The sequence below is a fragment of the Urocitellus parryii genome, chromosome 3, assembly GCF_045843805.1.
Source record: "Urocitellus parryii isolate mUroPar1 chromosome 3, mUroPar1.hap1, whole genome shotgun sequence".
Taxonomy (NCBI): domain Eukaryota; kingdom Metazoa; phylum Chordata; class Mammalia; order Rodentia; family Sciuridae; genus Urocitellus; species Urocitellus parryii.
The window spans coordinates 174,042,704-174,060,749 of NC_135533.1; the positions used below are offsets into that span (position 1 = coordinate 174,042,704).

Consider the following 18,046-nt stretch of genomic DNA (forward strand, 5'->3'; position numbering starts at 1 on the left):
AGTGGTAGAGCACATACTTGGCATGGCCTTGAGTTCAATGCCCAGCACCACAAAAAAAAAAAAAAAAAAAAAAAAAAAGTTAGCATTGCCACACAAAGGCAAAAACAGTGGCAAGTCCCCACAGATGTTAGAACTATAAGAACCCTAAGGCAACTGTAACAACAAACTCCAACTTTCTAACACTGTGGTAATAATTAGGACTTCTCATGCTATCCATGTTTCCTCCATTAATAGTAAAGTACAAGCTGTAACTTATTTTAATGAAAGAAGAGGAAGTCACTTGTAGCACTGGCCTGAGGTTCTTCAGATTGAGATCCACTTGCTTAAATTCTGAACCAGATTTACTCTCAACATTTGGATTGAGAAAGAAACCAAGTCACTATAATTGCTACTGGAGACTTCCTTTCTCTTAAACTCTATTGAGGGACTATTGATAAGGAACGACAGACAATGCTTCCCTCAGATGTTTCAACCCCAGGGCTGCCAACCCTTGGTTGTGCCCTTGGTAAAGCTATCCAATTTCTGGAGTTTGGGATCTCAAACATTTCTTTCTATATCAAGTGGAGGTGAGAAAAGGCATGAGTAGTTGGCCCAGGAACTAGCTTTGCCAGTACCCAAAGTGGTCCATTAGCGCTTTCTCTCTACTGGCCACCTTATGAGGAGGCTCTCTGTTTCCCTTGACCACAGAGACATTATGAAGTCCATCTCTATCTGAATAGCTAGACCTATACCAAGGGGCCATGTGAAGTAGTCTAGGTGGGCTCTGCCACTAGCCAGCCATGAAATCTGAGAGCCTTTCCAAGCCTGTTTCCTTGTTTACAAAATGGACATAGAAGATTACCCACCTCAAAAATAGCTATGAAGATAAATGCTATCATGATCACGCATGTCAAGCACTTGGCACTCAAATTCAGACTCCTAAGAGAAGGAGAAATGACAAAGACCAAAGGAAAGAAGAAATCAACAGGTAAAACAAGCAGCAGCACCCTAGGCCACTATGAATAGTAAAAATTAAGGAAGTGCCAAGGTGAGGGGCAAGAACTTGGGATTTCTTCCTCTCAGTGACCCACTGTGCTTTGCTCAAAGCTGGTTTATATTATCCTCTCTTTCTATTTCCCTTGAGGACAGGTTGCAGAACCTCAGCACCACACAATCTCAAGGGAATATGAGAAGGGATAGGTGAATGGGAAAATCCATTTAGTAAAATTTAGTATGTTCCGAAGACCCAAAATGTAAAACATGTCTTTTTCAGGGAATGGCTCAAAGGCTTGTATTCTGTGTATACTATTTCTTCACACCCACTTGAGGACATTTGCCCATTTTCTGAACACTGACATGTGCTGCAGCATATCACCGTTTAATTCACCACCCTCTGAAGTAGGGAGTTTGGCCCATTTAGAGGTAGGAAATCAAGGAGTAGACTCTCACATAATCTTACAGTCGTGGGGTCACAGCAACGGCAGCCAGGCTGGGACCTGAACCTGAAGTTGATGAGCAACAAGAAGTTACCTTGCAGAGCATAAAGAGTGCGTAGAAGGTGAAAGAATGTCTCCTGGAAGAATGAGCAGACATCTCTTTTTCTAATTTGTGTGTGGCTCCCAAATTCCACTGTCTTGTTTTCAAACTTCTGAAAACGAATCCATTTGTTCTGAGAGTCAGATTTCTTCTGTAAGAAACAGTATTGTAGCAGGAAGGCCTCCTGACACAGATAGGTGAAACGCCAGTGCCTGCTGGGGGATGTAAGTGGTCCAAGGTGGTGGGTTTCTCTTCTCTAAAGGGCAAGAAATACTGACCCACTCACCTCCTCTTCCTGAGGCAGAACCCTCCAAAAACTACCAGCTAGCTAGGAAACAGGACAGGTATTCTAAATAATAAACCACTACAGTCTTAAAACAAAAACATTTTATTTGATGCATAAATTCTAAGGTACAAAACCATTTTGCAGATGTCAGCTGTGGTCTACTATCACTTACTTACATTGTTATACACAAATCAAACATGTCACTAACATTTTCAATGTAAAATTACAGCACACTGCTACAGTCTGTCAGTGTTCATTATTCCACCAAAGATAAAGATGAAACAAAAACAATGACATTAATGACCACTGGTGTTCCACAGGCTTTCCTCCTACAACATAGGAAAAGGGAGTTTTTGCAGTGGAAAAAAAGAAAAAAAAATTTAACTAACAGTGAAAATCATAGTTACCTACTCTCTAAATGAACACAGTTCATTACAGAAGCTTTTGCTGCTGTCCAGATTCACCATGCAAAAAAGCATCATGAGAGAAATAAAACTTTTTAAATAACAGATGAGCATGTTAGTGTCATCCAATGGCAATTTTTTGTCTACAAGTTGCAGCATTCACTTATGTCCACATCATATACAAATAGAAAACTGCTCCTTTGAATCTTCTTGACTGGAATTTTACATAATATAAATGTGAGATGTACAACAGGAATAGTTTGTTTTTGTCAGTCTTCTGATTGTGCAAAACACAGTGGTTGGTCAACGGAGAGCCATGGCGCTAGCCCCCTGGAATGCAGAAGAAGTCCTTGAGGTGTCTGTGGTTCCCATGGAATTCTGGAGAGGAACCAAAGAGCAGGAGAGAAGACAATTGGCCAAAATTCCCCAGAGGTCCTCATTGGAGGATTCAAAGGTGTCTGCAAATTAGTCCCCAGATGACAACGGGAAGGTGGCACTTAGCAACTAAACTGCTGCATCATCTCACCAGTGGTTAAACTGAAGTCTGTACCATGTAGTGATATTATGAGTCACCAAATAAAGGTAAAGATATGCAAAAATAGAATCACAAATTGGGAGGGGAGGGTAGCTGCCACTCAGAAGGTAAGAGCTGGTCTAAAAGAGTATCCTGAAATTCAGGAACGACAATCAACACATCAGAAGTAAGCACCAAATGTTTGCCCTTAGGAAGGAAAATAAACCACAAAATAGGACCATTACCAAGGGCAGGAGGAGAGGGGAATGGTAGCCTACTAATTCTTAGAATGAATGTAAGCAACACACCATTTTTTTAAAGTGCCATTCTATTTTTACATGCTAAGAGGCACTGGGCACATATGAATTTTCCTATAATCCCACCCTGAGCTTGGCCATCACAAGGCACCAATATGAAGAAGGCACCGATGTTCTGTTTGAGCAACTAAAACAAGTGTGAAACTGAGAAACTAAAGAGCAGTGAAAATTATTAAACCTTTGGAAAACAGGAGCTGTGAAGAATGGTTTAACTGGGTGGGATTATTTACCACTGAAATAAAAACACCAGGGGGTTGACTTCACTGTGGTTTTCAGATACACGGAAGGTGACCAGCTGTTCTTTCTCCACTACACCCTCAACAAAAGAAAGCTGGTTTGCATTTCTATAAGGAAGAACATACAAAAAACTATCTGATCAGCAGGGTAGGTTACAGAATCTCCTTTACTAAAAATCCACAACCTCATCTGCAGCCATATGTCTGGAATAATTCAGTGCAGCCCCGGTCTTGACACCAGGGAGGGAACACGTGAGATAATCTAAACTTTCTTCTAGCCCTTGAGGTCTGAAATGGGAATCAAAGCTATTGGCTTACAGATTTTCTTTTGTTTACTTTCACCCTGTGCCTGGGAAGGAGGGGAAACAGCAAGGGCGACCCAACACCCACAGGGTCTCCCCTGTATCTCAACATCAGGAAAAGCTTTTCTCCGTCCACAGTTTCACACAGCCAAGAGTCGATTCACAGATCATTTAAAACAGAAGGTAATGCATACCTGGCTGTAGTGGACACTAGGAGATTCTTTGCCTTATTACCCACATATGCCTGTTTTTCTAATTAGGTCTTGATCTAAGTTCAGATTTGCACACCATCTAAAAAAGGATTACACATGAGCCCTAGGGGTTGTGGAGTTTAAGTGAAATTGTTCAAAACATTCTGTTTCTTAAATTGGAAGACAATAAATCTGAACTTGAAATTAAATGTAAAGAAGCAATTAAAACCTTACAAAAATACATTCAGAATCACCTCAAATTTCTTTGAAGGAGAGTTAGGGGAAAGAAATAATCCAGCTACTGGCTGGATTTAGCATTAGTGGCATGGTTTATTTGTAATTACCATGGGTGATGTTCATTTCAAATCTTATAAAGCAGAGATCACAAACTGGCAGCCAGGGAGCCAAATTAGGTCCATCTGTATGTTCTGTTGGTCTTGAATTTAAATATTTTAAAATTTTAGTTGCCAATATTAAAAGAAAGAAAAAAATTTTCAGCTTCTCTTGAGAATGGGAAGATTGGGAAACACTTCATGTCCACAATCAACTGGAGCAGCCTCTCCCTGTAGGTAGGACAGAAGTTCTTCAATTTGCCACAGTCCCCACCATGCCTTATTGTCACTCTGACAAAGAGAAGGTGTGTTGTTGCCATTTGTTATCACACAGCTGATTTGCTTATACCTGACTACACTGGTGCCCCTGAGGTACAGGATCTGCTAAGAATAGATGTCTTCAACAATAGAAAAGACTAGTAACCTTCACATTGGCACTGCCCATCTCTCTCCAATAGAGAGAGTAATGTCTCTTCTTAAGAGAGCCAAATTAGTTTTGAGGTAGCCAGGGACTACAGAATGTTCTTTCTTTGAGAAGGAGGGTATGCCATTTCTTCTCCAGGGATAAAATAGCGTCCCTGCCGCTTTAGTTTCTTGTAAAGGAAAAAAATGTCACCTCTGAAAAAAAAAAACTCTTAAAATCATGTTAACCTACAGTTTTGCATGTATGTCAGGTAACCTGAGACTGAATGTTGGTAAAAAACAAAACCAAAATATCTTGTGTTTATAGAATAGCAAGAGAGAACTTTAACAAACATACATGCGGGAACTTAAATCTCCGTAACCTACTACACGTTGATTCTAATGATTGATGTCATCATTGGTAAGGACAATTTTTTTTTAAACTTCTGATCTGGGACTGTTTTTAGTTAATAACGAATCAACCAAAAGCTTTATCTCATGACTTTATGACCCAATCTCATTTTTGTCTCAAAATACTGTTACCTGGCTGAGTCCCTAACTCAGTACCCAGGACTGGACTGGAATGACTTCTGATTCTTTCAAGATCCTTGTGTTTCAAAGGCCCAAGTATTGATCCTCTGGAGGAGTTCTGCACCCAGTGTAGCTAGGCCTGGTCCATGAATATAGTCCCAGTTACTTGGAGCCAACTTCTCAGAGAAGAGCACACAATTACCTGGGTTTTAACCTCCCTGATCACTCTCTTGGCAAAGCTGACTGCATCATATACTAAATTCTTTCTGTGGGACATCGGTGAATTAAGGAGAATGACTAGCTTCCTACCTTTGGTATTCTTGGTTTTCTAGAGTCCTGGGATGAACACTGGTTTCCTTTGCAGAGGGCAATAACTTACCCATAAAAGCCTCTTACTCTCAGATCAAGACCTTTCACTGAGCGCATCACTATAATCTAATTCTTGTTTCCCCGATATCTAAAATTAGCAAGTTGGCAGGTTTTTTTTAATCCCATTTTATCATTTCCACTGTCAGACAGGTAGTTAGTCAAAAACTGCAACTCTACTTAGAACAGATGTTTTGCCTTAATCTACAACACAACTATTCCCATTCCTAGCATGATGTGGGGATGGGAGAAAACAAAAGAGTGAAACTAATGAAACAAAATTAGGAAGACAGACTTCTCAACTTATTCTGAATTAGGCAATCACACTGTAGTTTTATTACTTGGCATTTTAGAATCTGTGAATCAGAAACAATAGTTCAGGTAACTATTCAAACCCTAAATCCAAACTAAAAAACATCACCTGATTTTTGGACTAGCATCCTTTCTGTCTATTCCATTTTTGTAACAAGTGAGTTCATGTATTGAACTCTCTGCCCCCGCCCTTGGACCTCAATTAATACTCCTCTGAATGCTCCAAACTGTCCCTAGGGCCACTTTCTCAGAGATGCCTATTTCGTATGTGAAGCTGAATGTCTATTGTAAAAGCAGCTCCTAGGTTCCTTTGGGAGCATGAAACACCTCTTAGTCTAAATAAGAAATCTCTCTGGTAACGTTCCAAGTGAATTTTCATGTTAGCAAGTTTGGACCCACTGATCTCCTTCACAGAATGTATGTGGACAATGAAAACAGCAGGGCAATTTTACTTGGGCAGGAGCTCTGTGCTTGTCTTAGATTCCACACAGAACATCTCTACCAAGAAGCCAGTTTCATGGGGAGACAGTCTTGCAGCTCACTGTCTCTCCCTCAGAGCAGCTGCAGGAAACTTGATGCCAGAGAACAGATGAGCACATTATCCCAAGAAGCTGCCAGCTGCCTTTACAGAGCAGAGAATAGTACATTTGAGTCCAAAATACACACAAACCTCTTTCCAGCAGAACTGCAAGCCTTCCCTTCCCTACCTGACAAGCACATGCTTGAAAGATAAAGTTCTGCCCCATCCCACTTACCAATGTTGGTCCTATCTGATGAAGGAAAGCCACAATCCCTAGACTAAATGATGAGAAAATGGACTGCCAAAATCCAATGGCCCCCGGTGAAAAAGGTGTCGAGAGATGCTCATACCTGTGCCAGGGCACGGGGAGGGCAAGGGTTTCCAGAGAGGAGACTAACACATCATCACACACATGCAAATCAACAAACAGGATATGAACAAACATTTTCCCTTTGGAAACAGAGATTGTGTAGAGGAGTCATTCATAAAAATGTAACAATAACTTCTGTGACAGTCCCTTCATTTCTACTTTCTTAAAAGGAAACTTGTCATCAATCAAAACCAGTTGAGGAGATCAGCTCCACACACTGTTGTGTTTTTGCAAATTCTGATCCCTAATATTTATGATTCAAGTTTAGACCAAAAGGCCAAAATGAAGCATGAACTACAACTTTCAAAAATACAGCCCAGTTGGGTAACAGTCTCTTAAAATAAATGTCCAGACACCATCATCTGAGCTACAGCTCAGTAAGTGTAACCCAGGGAAACTTGATAGGCAGCTCTGGCCTTCACATGATGCCTACTTAGATTATAAGAAGACTCTGAGAAAGAATGAGCAAGACAGTCGGCCTGCTTTATGGCCCCCTCATCAAACAGCCATGTCACCCAGCAATACATAAAGACTTTTTAAAAGGTGACTGGATATTCAGTCACTTCTTTGACATTGACTCAAAACTTATTTAACGTAATACCCCTGACATCGTAAGTTCCACATCAAAAATGGATAGGACGACATCTGCAATACAACAGATTCCAGAGAGAATGGCACTTGATTTCTGTGGTGATAATGATATTACAAGTGCTTTTTCCACAGATCATTTCAAATCAAAGTAATTAACAGTGAAGAGCAAAGTTTGTTTATGGCGCTCAGTGAAGTCTGAATGGTCATTGTGAGTATTATCCTGTTTCTTTTTAACTGTTTCCTCTCTACCTTTCATTATAGGCTCTGATCCAAAAACTGACCTAATATAGCAAGGTCTTGTCAGACCCCATGGACATGCCTTTCAGAGTTCCATATGGTCTTGGAAAATTGGAGACTTTGCCAACATATTTGGTAGAGGGCTGGGGCAGCAGGAGCAAGTACTGGCCAGAATTTCACTCCAAATATCCTTTTATGAGCCCTCAGCTGCAAGAAGGCCATGTGACCAGAGATGAGCTATGGTACCAGAGAGTAGTGGCAGCTAAAGTGGCAATGCTTAGACTCTTCTGTTTTGTTACAAAGGGGCAACTGCGTGGAGTTCATCAGTGTAGCGGCAGCAACCAAGTTCTGTTTTGCACACTCCAGAGGCAAGGAGCTTAGAAGGGAGGGTAGGAGGATCCTCCTCACCTAAGGAGAGAAAAGAGGACAGATTCACACAGTCATTGCATTTCACTGAACCTGGCGCCCATACAAAGATATGGTTGGAATTGCATTTGGAGTACAGGTTTTGCACAAATGATGCAGGAATCATAATCAGTTCAAGATGTAGCACTATTATCTTCTTAACAGATTCCAGTTCCCTTACCCTGAAGAAGGAAGATACCTTCCTTGAGGGTCAAGGGTTTCTATACATAATTCCAACTAGTTACAGGCATGGTAAGGAGCAGCCTGAGATAATATCCTGGGGTTCCCTGGGGGAAGTGGGCCCTCCTACAGAGCCCTCCCACTTAGGGCCCTATACTGAGCTAGAAGGGAAAAAGTATTGCTCCAATGAACCTCTAGTCCAACAGATGTGATTTTAAAGGCAATGGAAAAGCCTGGAGTGGTGGCATACTCCTGTGATCCCAGCACTTAGAAGGCTGAGGCAAGAGAGATCTCAAGTTCAAGGTCAGCCTCAGCAATTTGGCAAGACCCTCAACAACTTAGCAAGACTCTGTCTCAAAATAAAATATAAAAAAAGGCTGGGGATTGGGCTGGGATTGTGGCTCAGAGGTAGAGCATTCACCTACCATGTGTGAGGAACTGGGTTTGATCCTCAGCACCACATAAAAATAAAGGTATTGTGTCCACCTATAACTAAAAAATAAATATTTTTTAAAAGTCTGGGGATGTAGTTCAGTGGTAAAGTGCCTCTGGGTTCATTTAAGTTTTTGATATGAAAAAATTAAAATTAAAATAAAGACAATGGGAAGGAAGGGGGCAATAAATACCACAGGTCCCAACAAAGACACAGTCTCATAAACCCTTACCCAACCCCCTGGCAGACGATGTATTTTGGTATTCCAATGTTTCTGGATTTCAAGAAGACAATATAATACACATACCATATGCTATATAACCCCCCTTGTGGGGTCTAGGCAGCTTACCATAATTTAGTATCAGTATTTCTGCAGATCAAATATTCACATTACTTGGATAAATCCAGTCTACCAAAGAAACCATATTATTTCCTTTAGGTTTAATTGTCCAATAAGTCAGCACCAAAATTAGAAAAACACTTTGACCTACTTTAGAAATGTTGCGAAAGTGTGTACCACAAACCTGAATCAATAGCACCTTACCCAGCCCGGAGGAAGAGGACAAGCTCTCCGTCAGGGAAGAAGTTTCCGTCTGGTCTGTTGAGAGTCCTTCCATCAGAGGCAGAGACAGCTCAGACGAGGGCACAGATGAATCGTAGATACCCGAGTCCCGCGGCATGTCTGAGGGGCTGCCTGCTTTCACAGCATGCAGCAAGGGCTGCAGTGTGGAGCCACTCTCCTGGGACGGGGTCTCGGGGTCTTGGTCCAGGCACACATGCTGACTCTCGGGGTGCGGGTGCGAGTCGGCAGGCCCAGTGGCCCCAAGAACGGCAGCATCAGCCTTTAGGCAGAAATCACTTTCTGGTCCTGGTTTGCAGATGACATCATTTAAAACCAAGCCTGAGTCAAACTTCTCCAGGACAGGCTCCCGGTAACGCAGGAGGGGAGCATGGAAGGGTAGGAACTGCTTCTCGAACCAGTCGGGCTCCTCGTCAATAAACTGGTGCATGTTGCAAATGGCGACATACAGGGAACGTCCAGACTTGCTCCGAAAGTAGTTCCTTCTGCTGCTGTGTCCCAGGTGCTGTCCTGACTCCTGGAGGCTATGGTCTCCAGAGTGCAGGTGGGAGCAGAGCTGGGGAAGGTTGTCCATGAGTTTGTATTTAGTACTCAGGTCCAGGATGCAGGGGACATCACCTTCGCAGGAATAATCAAAGTAGACAGCGATGAACTTACTGAGCGCAGCAGATGAACTCTGCTTTGCCTGGCGGAGCTTTTCAGCAATAGCCGCCACTGCCACCAGGAAGAGCTCCCCTTTGCCTGAGCCTCGGCCACCTCCTTTGTGTTTGTAGTTCTTCTTTTCCACAAAGTACTTCATTCCTTTGGAACACACCACGATGATGAACTGGGACTCATGGATCTTCTGTATGACCCATTCTCTCTGTCCTTCTCTACAGAGACTAAAATCTTCCCATAGGTCTAGTGTCACCTGGAAAGAAAACAAGGCAGCTCCCTCATCTACTCCACAGGAGACAGGAGTAACAAGATGGTGAATGTCCGAGGAAGTCACATCATCTATAAGCATCATCTATAAGCACATCTATGGGCAGGCTGTGTTGCAGACAAACAGCTGAGGTTCTACAGTGAGACTCACACACTAGGCCCTCTGAAAGGGCTTGCTATCCATCAACTCATTTTAGCATTATGTAAGGTCATTACCACTGGCACCCCAGAAGTGAGAAGATGGAAGCACTGAGCTTTTACCAGCTGGTCTTAAGTCATCACAAGTATGGCCTTAAGGAACCCACAGTATGGTGCAGAGCACAGAGTATGAAGGGACTGATACTGGATTATAAGAGAGGCTGCCAAGGAGCAGATCCTGGAAAGAAGGCTAACAGACTAGACTCAAGAGGAGGATGAGTGAGCCAACTGTGCTGGAAAATGGGGCTCTGGCCTATATGCCAAAGTCATGCATCCAGAGAACATGGATGGCCAAGAGGATTTCTCTGGTAATGGTAACTCTTACCAACCTGGGTTCAGCCATGTTGTTTGGTCAATGCCAGAGAAGAGGTTGGTGAACTGATAAAACAATACAACTGGTTATGTTCTGGTTAACTCACTCCAGAATAACAAGTACCTTCCTTCACAGCTTCATAGAAATCTACAGTGTCACATCTCTACAAGGCTTATGATCAAGAAGGCCTCTGGGGTATGATCTTTGGTAGGGAGGTTGGTGGTGGTGGTGTATCCCTGACAAGGGAATGAAAATCAGGTATGTGTGACTCCTCAGAGGGTTTAACCTTTGACGACTTTCATCTGATTCTGCTGACAACATGTCTTGACAATTGTGTTGGTATGAATGATTCCTTCTAAGTTTAAAAACAAATTCTCAATGACTATGACCAAACATAGCAGATACAATGTTTTAGAAGGAATGGGCACTCAGAAATGGCCTTGTTATCTTCCTCTGCTGTAAAATATTACCAAAGAAAAGAAAGCCCCAACATCCATCCACTTACTGAAAATAATCCTTAACTGTCTTATACTTTCCTTAATTCTTGCTGACATTATACTTGCTAAAGCTAACTTGGAAAATACACCAAGCAAATTTTTTAAAATTCCTATCTTTGACTCAGCAATTCCATTTCCAGGCATTTATTCTGGGGAAATCATCAGAAATGGGGCAGTACTTAACTACTGAGAAGTTTAATAATATATATGAACTCATTTATGGTAAACACACACAACACTTTGGGGATTGAACCCAGAGCACTTCACCACTGAGCCACATTCTCAGTCCTTTTTTATTTTAAGACAGGGTCTTGTTAAGTTGCTGAGGCTGGCCTTGAACTTACCATCCTCCTAACTCAGCCTCCCAAGTTGCTGGGATTACAGGAGTAGTACATCAATACTATGGATTATGTGACTATTTAAAATTTCAGTTTACATAGAATTGCTAATAAAGTAGAAAATTATGAAGAGACAGAAGTAAACCATTCCAATCTGCCCAAAATGCAAAATTATATATGTGAGTTCAAAAAAAGTCTGGGTAAAAATACATTAGATATGTCTGCGGTATCTGAAGATAGCATGTGCCACTGGCTAGATTTTGCAGTTGTTTTTCCAGCAGGTGCTTAAGGCCAGGAGACTAGACCAGCCTTCAGATTCGTTTAATTGACAGCAGAGGGCAGCCTTACCCTCTTAATCTGAAGACCAGGCTGACAGGCATTTTCAGAGTACAAATGACTTCTAGCTACACAATTACTGTACAATTATTGCATTTTTAAGAAACAGGGTGTGGTTTTCACTTGAGAGTCACTCTAAAAATCAAAACTATGGCATTATAGAAAAGCTAAGTATTCATAGTTAACTCAAAAATTTCTAAAAAACAGCAATCAAGCATTTGACACATCACTATTTTATGGATTCCTCCCTTCCCACTGCCTGATTGTCTGCAGCTACTGCCTTCTCCTACATCACCAGTTTCTCCCTTTCCATGACTCTGTACCAGTCAATCATCAAAACTCAGGAGCACTTTGTTAAACATTCCTCCCTAGTCCCACAAGATCCCTTCCCGCATCAGTCCCATTTTCCATTCCCCTTCTCAGCAAACTCTCTCATGCCCAGCACATGCTCACCGATGTCTTGAGTGACCCCTGAGTAGAATGTCCCACTCCGGGTACATAGTCCCATGGCAAGCCCATGATTTTTTTAGTGCTCATAAAACTTCCTTCCAGGTGGGTGCCACTCAAGGGTTTTAGGCATGAGAGTATCAGTGCTGGGCTGGGGTTGTGGCTCAGAGGTAGAGTGCTTGCCTAGCATTCATAAGACACTGGGTTCAATCCTCAGCACACATAAATATAAAATAAAGACATTGTGTCCACCTATAACTAAAAAATTAAAAAAAGAAAAAAAGAAACATTAGTGCTGATGATGGGAAAGACAGACTGAAAGATCAAAGCAAGACTGTCTCCAGTTTGGAAACTATGCCATTAATTAAGGGCAGACTTAGAAGAGAGAGGCAGCAATGAGGGAGTACAAACCATGTGTCCCGCCCGAAGTAAAAGAATAGACTTTAGATTCCGCACCTCACAACCACAGAAGTCCTGGAGGAAGTAGGCAAAACACTGGACAACGTTCATGTGATTCTGGCCATCTTTACTGGAATAGCACAGGAAGACCTTCGGCCTCGGCCTGAGCCTCTCCCTGGGGAGTGCTGCAGTATATGTGGAGGACTCAGAGCTCTCTTCATCTAAATGTGAATATATATTTTCTAAATTGGGAAAGAAGACAGGGTTGGTACCTATGAACAAAGCCTCATCTTGTTCCATATGACTTGGAACTCAACAACATCCTCAAGAAAGAACAGTTGACATGTCTACCTAGAGAGTCCTAATCCCACGACTCCATCAGACCCTTGGATCATCACTGAATGGGACAGCAGATTTCTGCAATGGAGCATCAAAAGATCAAAAACTGTTCCTAATCTGAAACTGACCTTGGACAAGCCAGGAAATGCTACAGGGTCCATTCTGGTCAGTGAAGTGCCCAGAACTGGCTCCTAAAATCAAGTGTACCTGCTAGACAAATTAAGCATTGGCAGAGTTGACCTTAAAAAAGTTTTATTGAAGTATAATTTACAAAGGTAAAGTACACACATATCTCTCTCTCTCTCTCTCTCTCTCTCTCTCTCTCTCTCTCTCTCTCTCTCTCTCTCTCCTCCCTCCCTCCCTCCCTCCCTCCCTCTCTCTTTCTCTCTCTTTCTTATGGGTGGGTGTCTCACAGGCCCAGACTGGCTTCCAACTCCTGGGCTAAAGCATCTCTACCTAAGTTTCCTCAGTATCTAGGAATACAGGCATGCACCATGCCCAGCTAAAAGTGCACAATTCTTCAGTGTACACCTTGATGAATTTTAATATAAGTGTCATCTGTGTAACCCCCATCTAAACCAAAGTATAGATTATTTCCAGCTCCTAAAAAGGGTTTCACATGACACCTGATTTTATAAACGATCAGGTCCTTCCTCTATCCTTATTCCTGCATCAGACTTCCTTCATGCTCCTAAATTTAGTTTGAGAATTGAATTGTGCCTACCCTTTTAATGGCTCCTGAGATTTTACTCAACTATTTTAATTCTGGGAACTTGAGAAGCCAGGGACTGACTAGGAGCTAAGGTTTCCCAGACACCCACCTGGAAGAACCAGGTATTCCTAACCTCCCTCTCTGTTGGCTCTGACCTCTGACCTGCCCCCTGGGTGGGGAGGTGGAAAGATACGAAGATATACCTTGTTGCTTCTTGCGGCACATCACAGTGAAGAGCGTTGCAAATGCCGATATGACAACCAGTGGCACTGTGATGGCCACAGCTCTGATAGGCCCAGCCCAGGGAGAATGCACTGAGAAATTTCAAACGGAAGGATTTTAAACTTGAGCAGCATAACAGGTTTAAAGATAAATAACTTTTTTCTTATAAACATTAAGCTGCCCCACAGGTTCTAGGACCCCAAAACCACTTATCTCTAGTTGTGGTGATTATAAAATGATTCAATGGTTCATTTTTAAAGGGTTGTAGAAAATAATTCAACAGTTGAGTCTACTGAGACAGTAAATAGCTCTGAATGGGAACTTCGCCTAAGAAAACCTCTTCTCCCACCACTTTTCTCCCAAGGACAAGTGACTATTTATTTAGTTCCAGTGACAGATACCACACTGGCTTTGATCTTCCAGGCATCAACATGAAGGTGGAAGGAAACTCACATTTGATGGAATATCATTTAAGAGGGAAGTGCTGCATTTTGTTTTGTTTTTGTAAACCATAAAATATAGAAAGTATTAGATACCTTAAGTCTACAGTAGTCTAGACCTAAATTTCAAACACAACAATTCTTACCTGGCTTTAAGGCATAATGCATCACTTTTCTTGTTGTATTGGTATCATCTACTAGCTGCAAAACAGAGGACACTGTATTATTTTTTAAAAAAGTGATAGCACCTCAACAAATTGTGTCTAGCAGGTAGCGGGGTGGGACACAATGCAAGAGTGAATTGATTCATTATTCCATTGGTGTGCAAGTGTGATGGGGGGGGGTAGGAGCACAAGTAGAAAAGAATAGTTGAGGGAGACAGAAAGCTACTGGCCTGTAATCATTTACCAAGCTAAGACTAGGCATCAGGGTTCATCTCTGCTTTGCCAACTCAAACCTCTAACCATCCAATTTCCTGTCATGATTAAAAAGGCTGCTTATTCACTGAAGAAATTCAGTGAGTGAATCCCACAATCTAACAATTTTCTATTAAACTGGCATCCTACACTGATTTTACTGGGCCTGCATGAATACTTTAAGAAGGTGTGTCTGGCCCAAAACACACACTGCTACTGAGGAATGCAATAAGTAGGTCTTTCTACCAAAATGTTAGGACACGCTGATTGTCTTTGAATCATACGGCAATGAACAAATTGTTAATTTACTTTTATCTCAATTCTTATAGTACCAATTTGATACTGGAAAAGGAATCTTAAAAAAGAAAAGAAACATATAATTTACATACTCTTTGAAATAGTGTCTGTTGAGAACAGCAATGGAAATCCTAGAGCAATATAGGCAGATATAAAAGGACTAACTTTTGTTTTGCTGTTTAGGAATAAAATAAAACTTTCTTTCTTTCTTTTTTGCAGTGCTGCGCCTCAAACACAGACCCTGGCACATGCTAGGCATGTGCTCTACCACTGAGCTACACCCCAAAACAAAGCATTTTTAAAGCTAAACTTTTAAAAATATATCTTTGTAGCATCAAAGAATATTATATAGAAATTTTATATCATAGTTATGTGGACTATGTGGTTACATAAAAATACATACTTGAACTCTTTAATGAAAAGATCAGATATCAATTATATATAAACTTTTTTAAAAAGCATAAGAATCATGTAAAAATATAACTGTGCTCACCTTCAATGGCTTGAAATATTAGTGCCATAAAGTTAAAACTGTACATGAACTACATCCTGTAGAATTAATAATAGGGCTTTCTATAGTTATACATACCTCAATTATATAATCCCCTGGAGAAACATTTTGAAGGAGGCAGCTGGTTGTCTCTGTATTTTGTTCCTGTAAAGAAGCAACCAACACTTTAAAAACTCACTTCTTGGAAAAGGGCATCAGAGACTCTTCTCTCCCCTAGAGCTGAAGGAAACTTGCCACCAGTCATACTTTCAGATGGTACAATTAGGTCAGAAAGCAGCTGCACTTATCTGACTCATGTTATCTGAACTTCACATCTGGGTAAAAGGTAGAAAGCCCTGGACTCCTGTCATATTCTATCCTTAGCTGGTGGTGCCCTCAGCAGGAATATTTCATCTGAAGGCCCCCCCCAAAAAAGTTCAAATACCCTCTAGTACCCTCTACTTAAAAAGGGAAAGGAAAAGATACTAGAGTCTAGGTTTGCATGTTATTTCATTTGCCACAATTTTAACCTGGGCAGAAAGTCAAAGGTCAATGATAGAGGTGAGAACTAGCAAGAGAGCAGAACTAAGTCAGAACCCGACAAGTGCAGGGGCATGTGTAGGAAGGGACAGTGTTTGGCCACCATGACCAATAACCTCTCTTGGTCCTTGAGTGGGCAATCTGGCAATCCTGTGAGCTTTCAGGAAATGTTTCCCACTTCTCTGATCACTCTGATCTTGGTTTAAGATTTTGATTACCTTAGCCTGTAGGTAGAACCAGGGGCCAGTAGACTGCTAATGGCTTGCTTCTAGTTCTAGTTTCCCTCCTTATCAGCTGTGTGGCTTTGATCAAGCTAGGTGACCTCCCTGAGTCTCAGATTCCCCATGTGTAAATGGGGATTACAGTAGCCTCTGTTTCAAAGAGTGCTCAAGATTCATGGAGTGGAAAGATCATCGTTTGCCACACAATGAGCACTTGATGAATGTTCAAAACATAGAAAAACAAACTAAAAATACTAACTCTTTTGATTCCTTAGAAATACTTTTTATAGATCATATCACTACTAGAACCGGTCAAGGTGTAGACAAGTAGGAAATAAGGGATGAAGGGAAGATGGCCTAAGATATAACCAGTGCTAAACATTCTAGAATATCTACTGATATTGCCACCAAAGCCTAGGGCTCACACTGAGCCACCCAAATTCCAGAGACCCAGGAGTCACTTTAAACCACAAGGTGCTCCTTTATGCATAACCAGCAGCTCACCTGCTTACAGGTCTTTCGCTTGAAGGGTACTTCATGCTTGAGCTTGTAATGAAGATAGAAAAAACGGAAGCCAAAGTTGTGTGGTGCATGGTCGAAGGACACCTGCATGTCTGAACCGTGCTGGGTGATGTTCAGGTTCCGAGGCTTCCAGACTGGGAGGAGGAAGCAGCCAGAGTGAGCATTCAGAGGCCTCCCAATGCTCTCACAGTGGCAACACTTTCAGACTTGACAGATAAGAACTGTTATACTTACAGGGTTTACAGGCAAGGTTGTCCGGTTGTAACAATAGGTCACAGGCTATTGAAAGAGATACATATCTTTAATTTTAGGACAGTTTGACATTTTCCTTACCCAGCAATTCAATAAAATTTAAATACACTATGCTTGGTGCTACTGGAAAGGGAATAAAATGCATCAATTCAACAATGATTTTTCACTGCAGGGCAGAAGTTCTATCTTATGAAAATTTAAATGGTATGATATAAAAAGGTTAATGTAGTTCACTTTACTCTACATAAGTGGAAACAGTATAAAAGTCACCCAGATTTTAAAAGCTTGTCAAACATTACATAGTTTGAAGGCTGGAAGCCAAGGGCAGCATAACCATGTTCATGCTACTATCACATGGAGGCTGTTTTAACTGTAAACAGAAATAATGGTGGTCCCCACTCCACTGTGGAAGTGTCTAGGCACAAGAGAACTTTGGAGTGGCTCTGGTAACTGTCAAGGGGTTATTTTGATCATCATTAGTATTTTTATTTAAAATCCTTTGTGGACTCTAAAAATGAAAATCAGGCATTTATTAAATAGTAGTGTCAGTGATGAAAACCAGGTACTGAAACCAGTAGCTTTGAAACAAGGATTTAAATGTGATAAAAACACACATTTGAAGGGACAAATGACTAGCCCAACATGTCATGCTGCTAACCCAGGGAGAGTCTTCTGAAAATTCATATAATACTCCCCCTCCCCCCAAAAAGGATAGTTTCAAAGCTACAATGCACTGAAATGGTGACAAAGGTCTACATTCCAGGAATGTATGCCCTACCTCCACCTTACCCCCAAATAGACAAATTAATTCCAATAGGAAAATTAATCTTAAATTATGCTCATTATTATCCAGGCAAGGTTCTTATAAACACACTCTCTGAATCCAACATCTGGTTATTATATACAAAGCATCAAGAAATGTGACATGTGCATGGTTTTTGCTCTATGGAATCTTACATTAATTAAAAAAAAAAAAGACTAATTGTTATAACTTTGAAGCACAGAAAACAACCACAGTAGGAATTCTACAAAGGGAAACATGGACATAGGCTAGAGTTGAGACCAAAAATCTCAAGAGCACAAGGATGACAATCAGACTACAAAAGAGGGGACATCAGT

The 18,046-nt window shown here is 41.4% G+C and overlaps 1 protein-coding gene across 1 annotated transcript in view; it reads right to left on the minus strand.

Annotated features, from left to right (window-relative positions):
* Window positions 1-1,958: 1,958 nt before the first annotated feature.
* Il17rd (interleukin 17 receptor D) overlaps window positions 1,959-18,046 on the minus strand; it is a 65,921-nt gene continuing 49,833 nt past the window's right edge. The window contains exons 6-13 of the mRNA XM_026388637.2: window positions 16,910-16,954; window positions 16,658-16,809; window positions 15,492-15,557; window positions 14,336-14,390; window positions 13,731-13,841; window positions 12,534-12,718; window positions 8,989-9,934; window positions 1,959-7,834 (exon numbers count right to left, since the gene is read on the minus strand). Of these exons, the coding sequence (XP_026244422.2) occupies window positions 7,722-7,834; window positions 8,989-9,934; window positions 12,534-12,718; window positions 13,731-13,841; window positions 14,336-14,390; window positions 15,492-15,557; window positions 16,658-16,809; window positions 16,910-16,954 (1,673 nt within the window). The 3' untranslated portion in view covers window positions 1,959-7,721. The remainder of the gene's footprint in view (window positions 7,835-8,988; window positions 9,935-12,533; window positions 12,719-13,730; window positions 13,842-14,335; window positions 14,391-15,491; window positions 15,558-16,657; window positions 16,810-16,909; window positions 16,955-18,046) is intronic.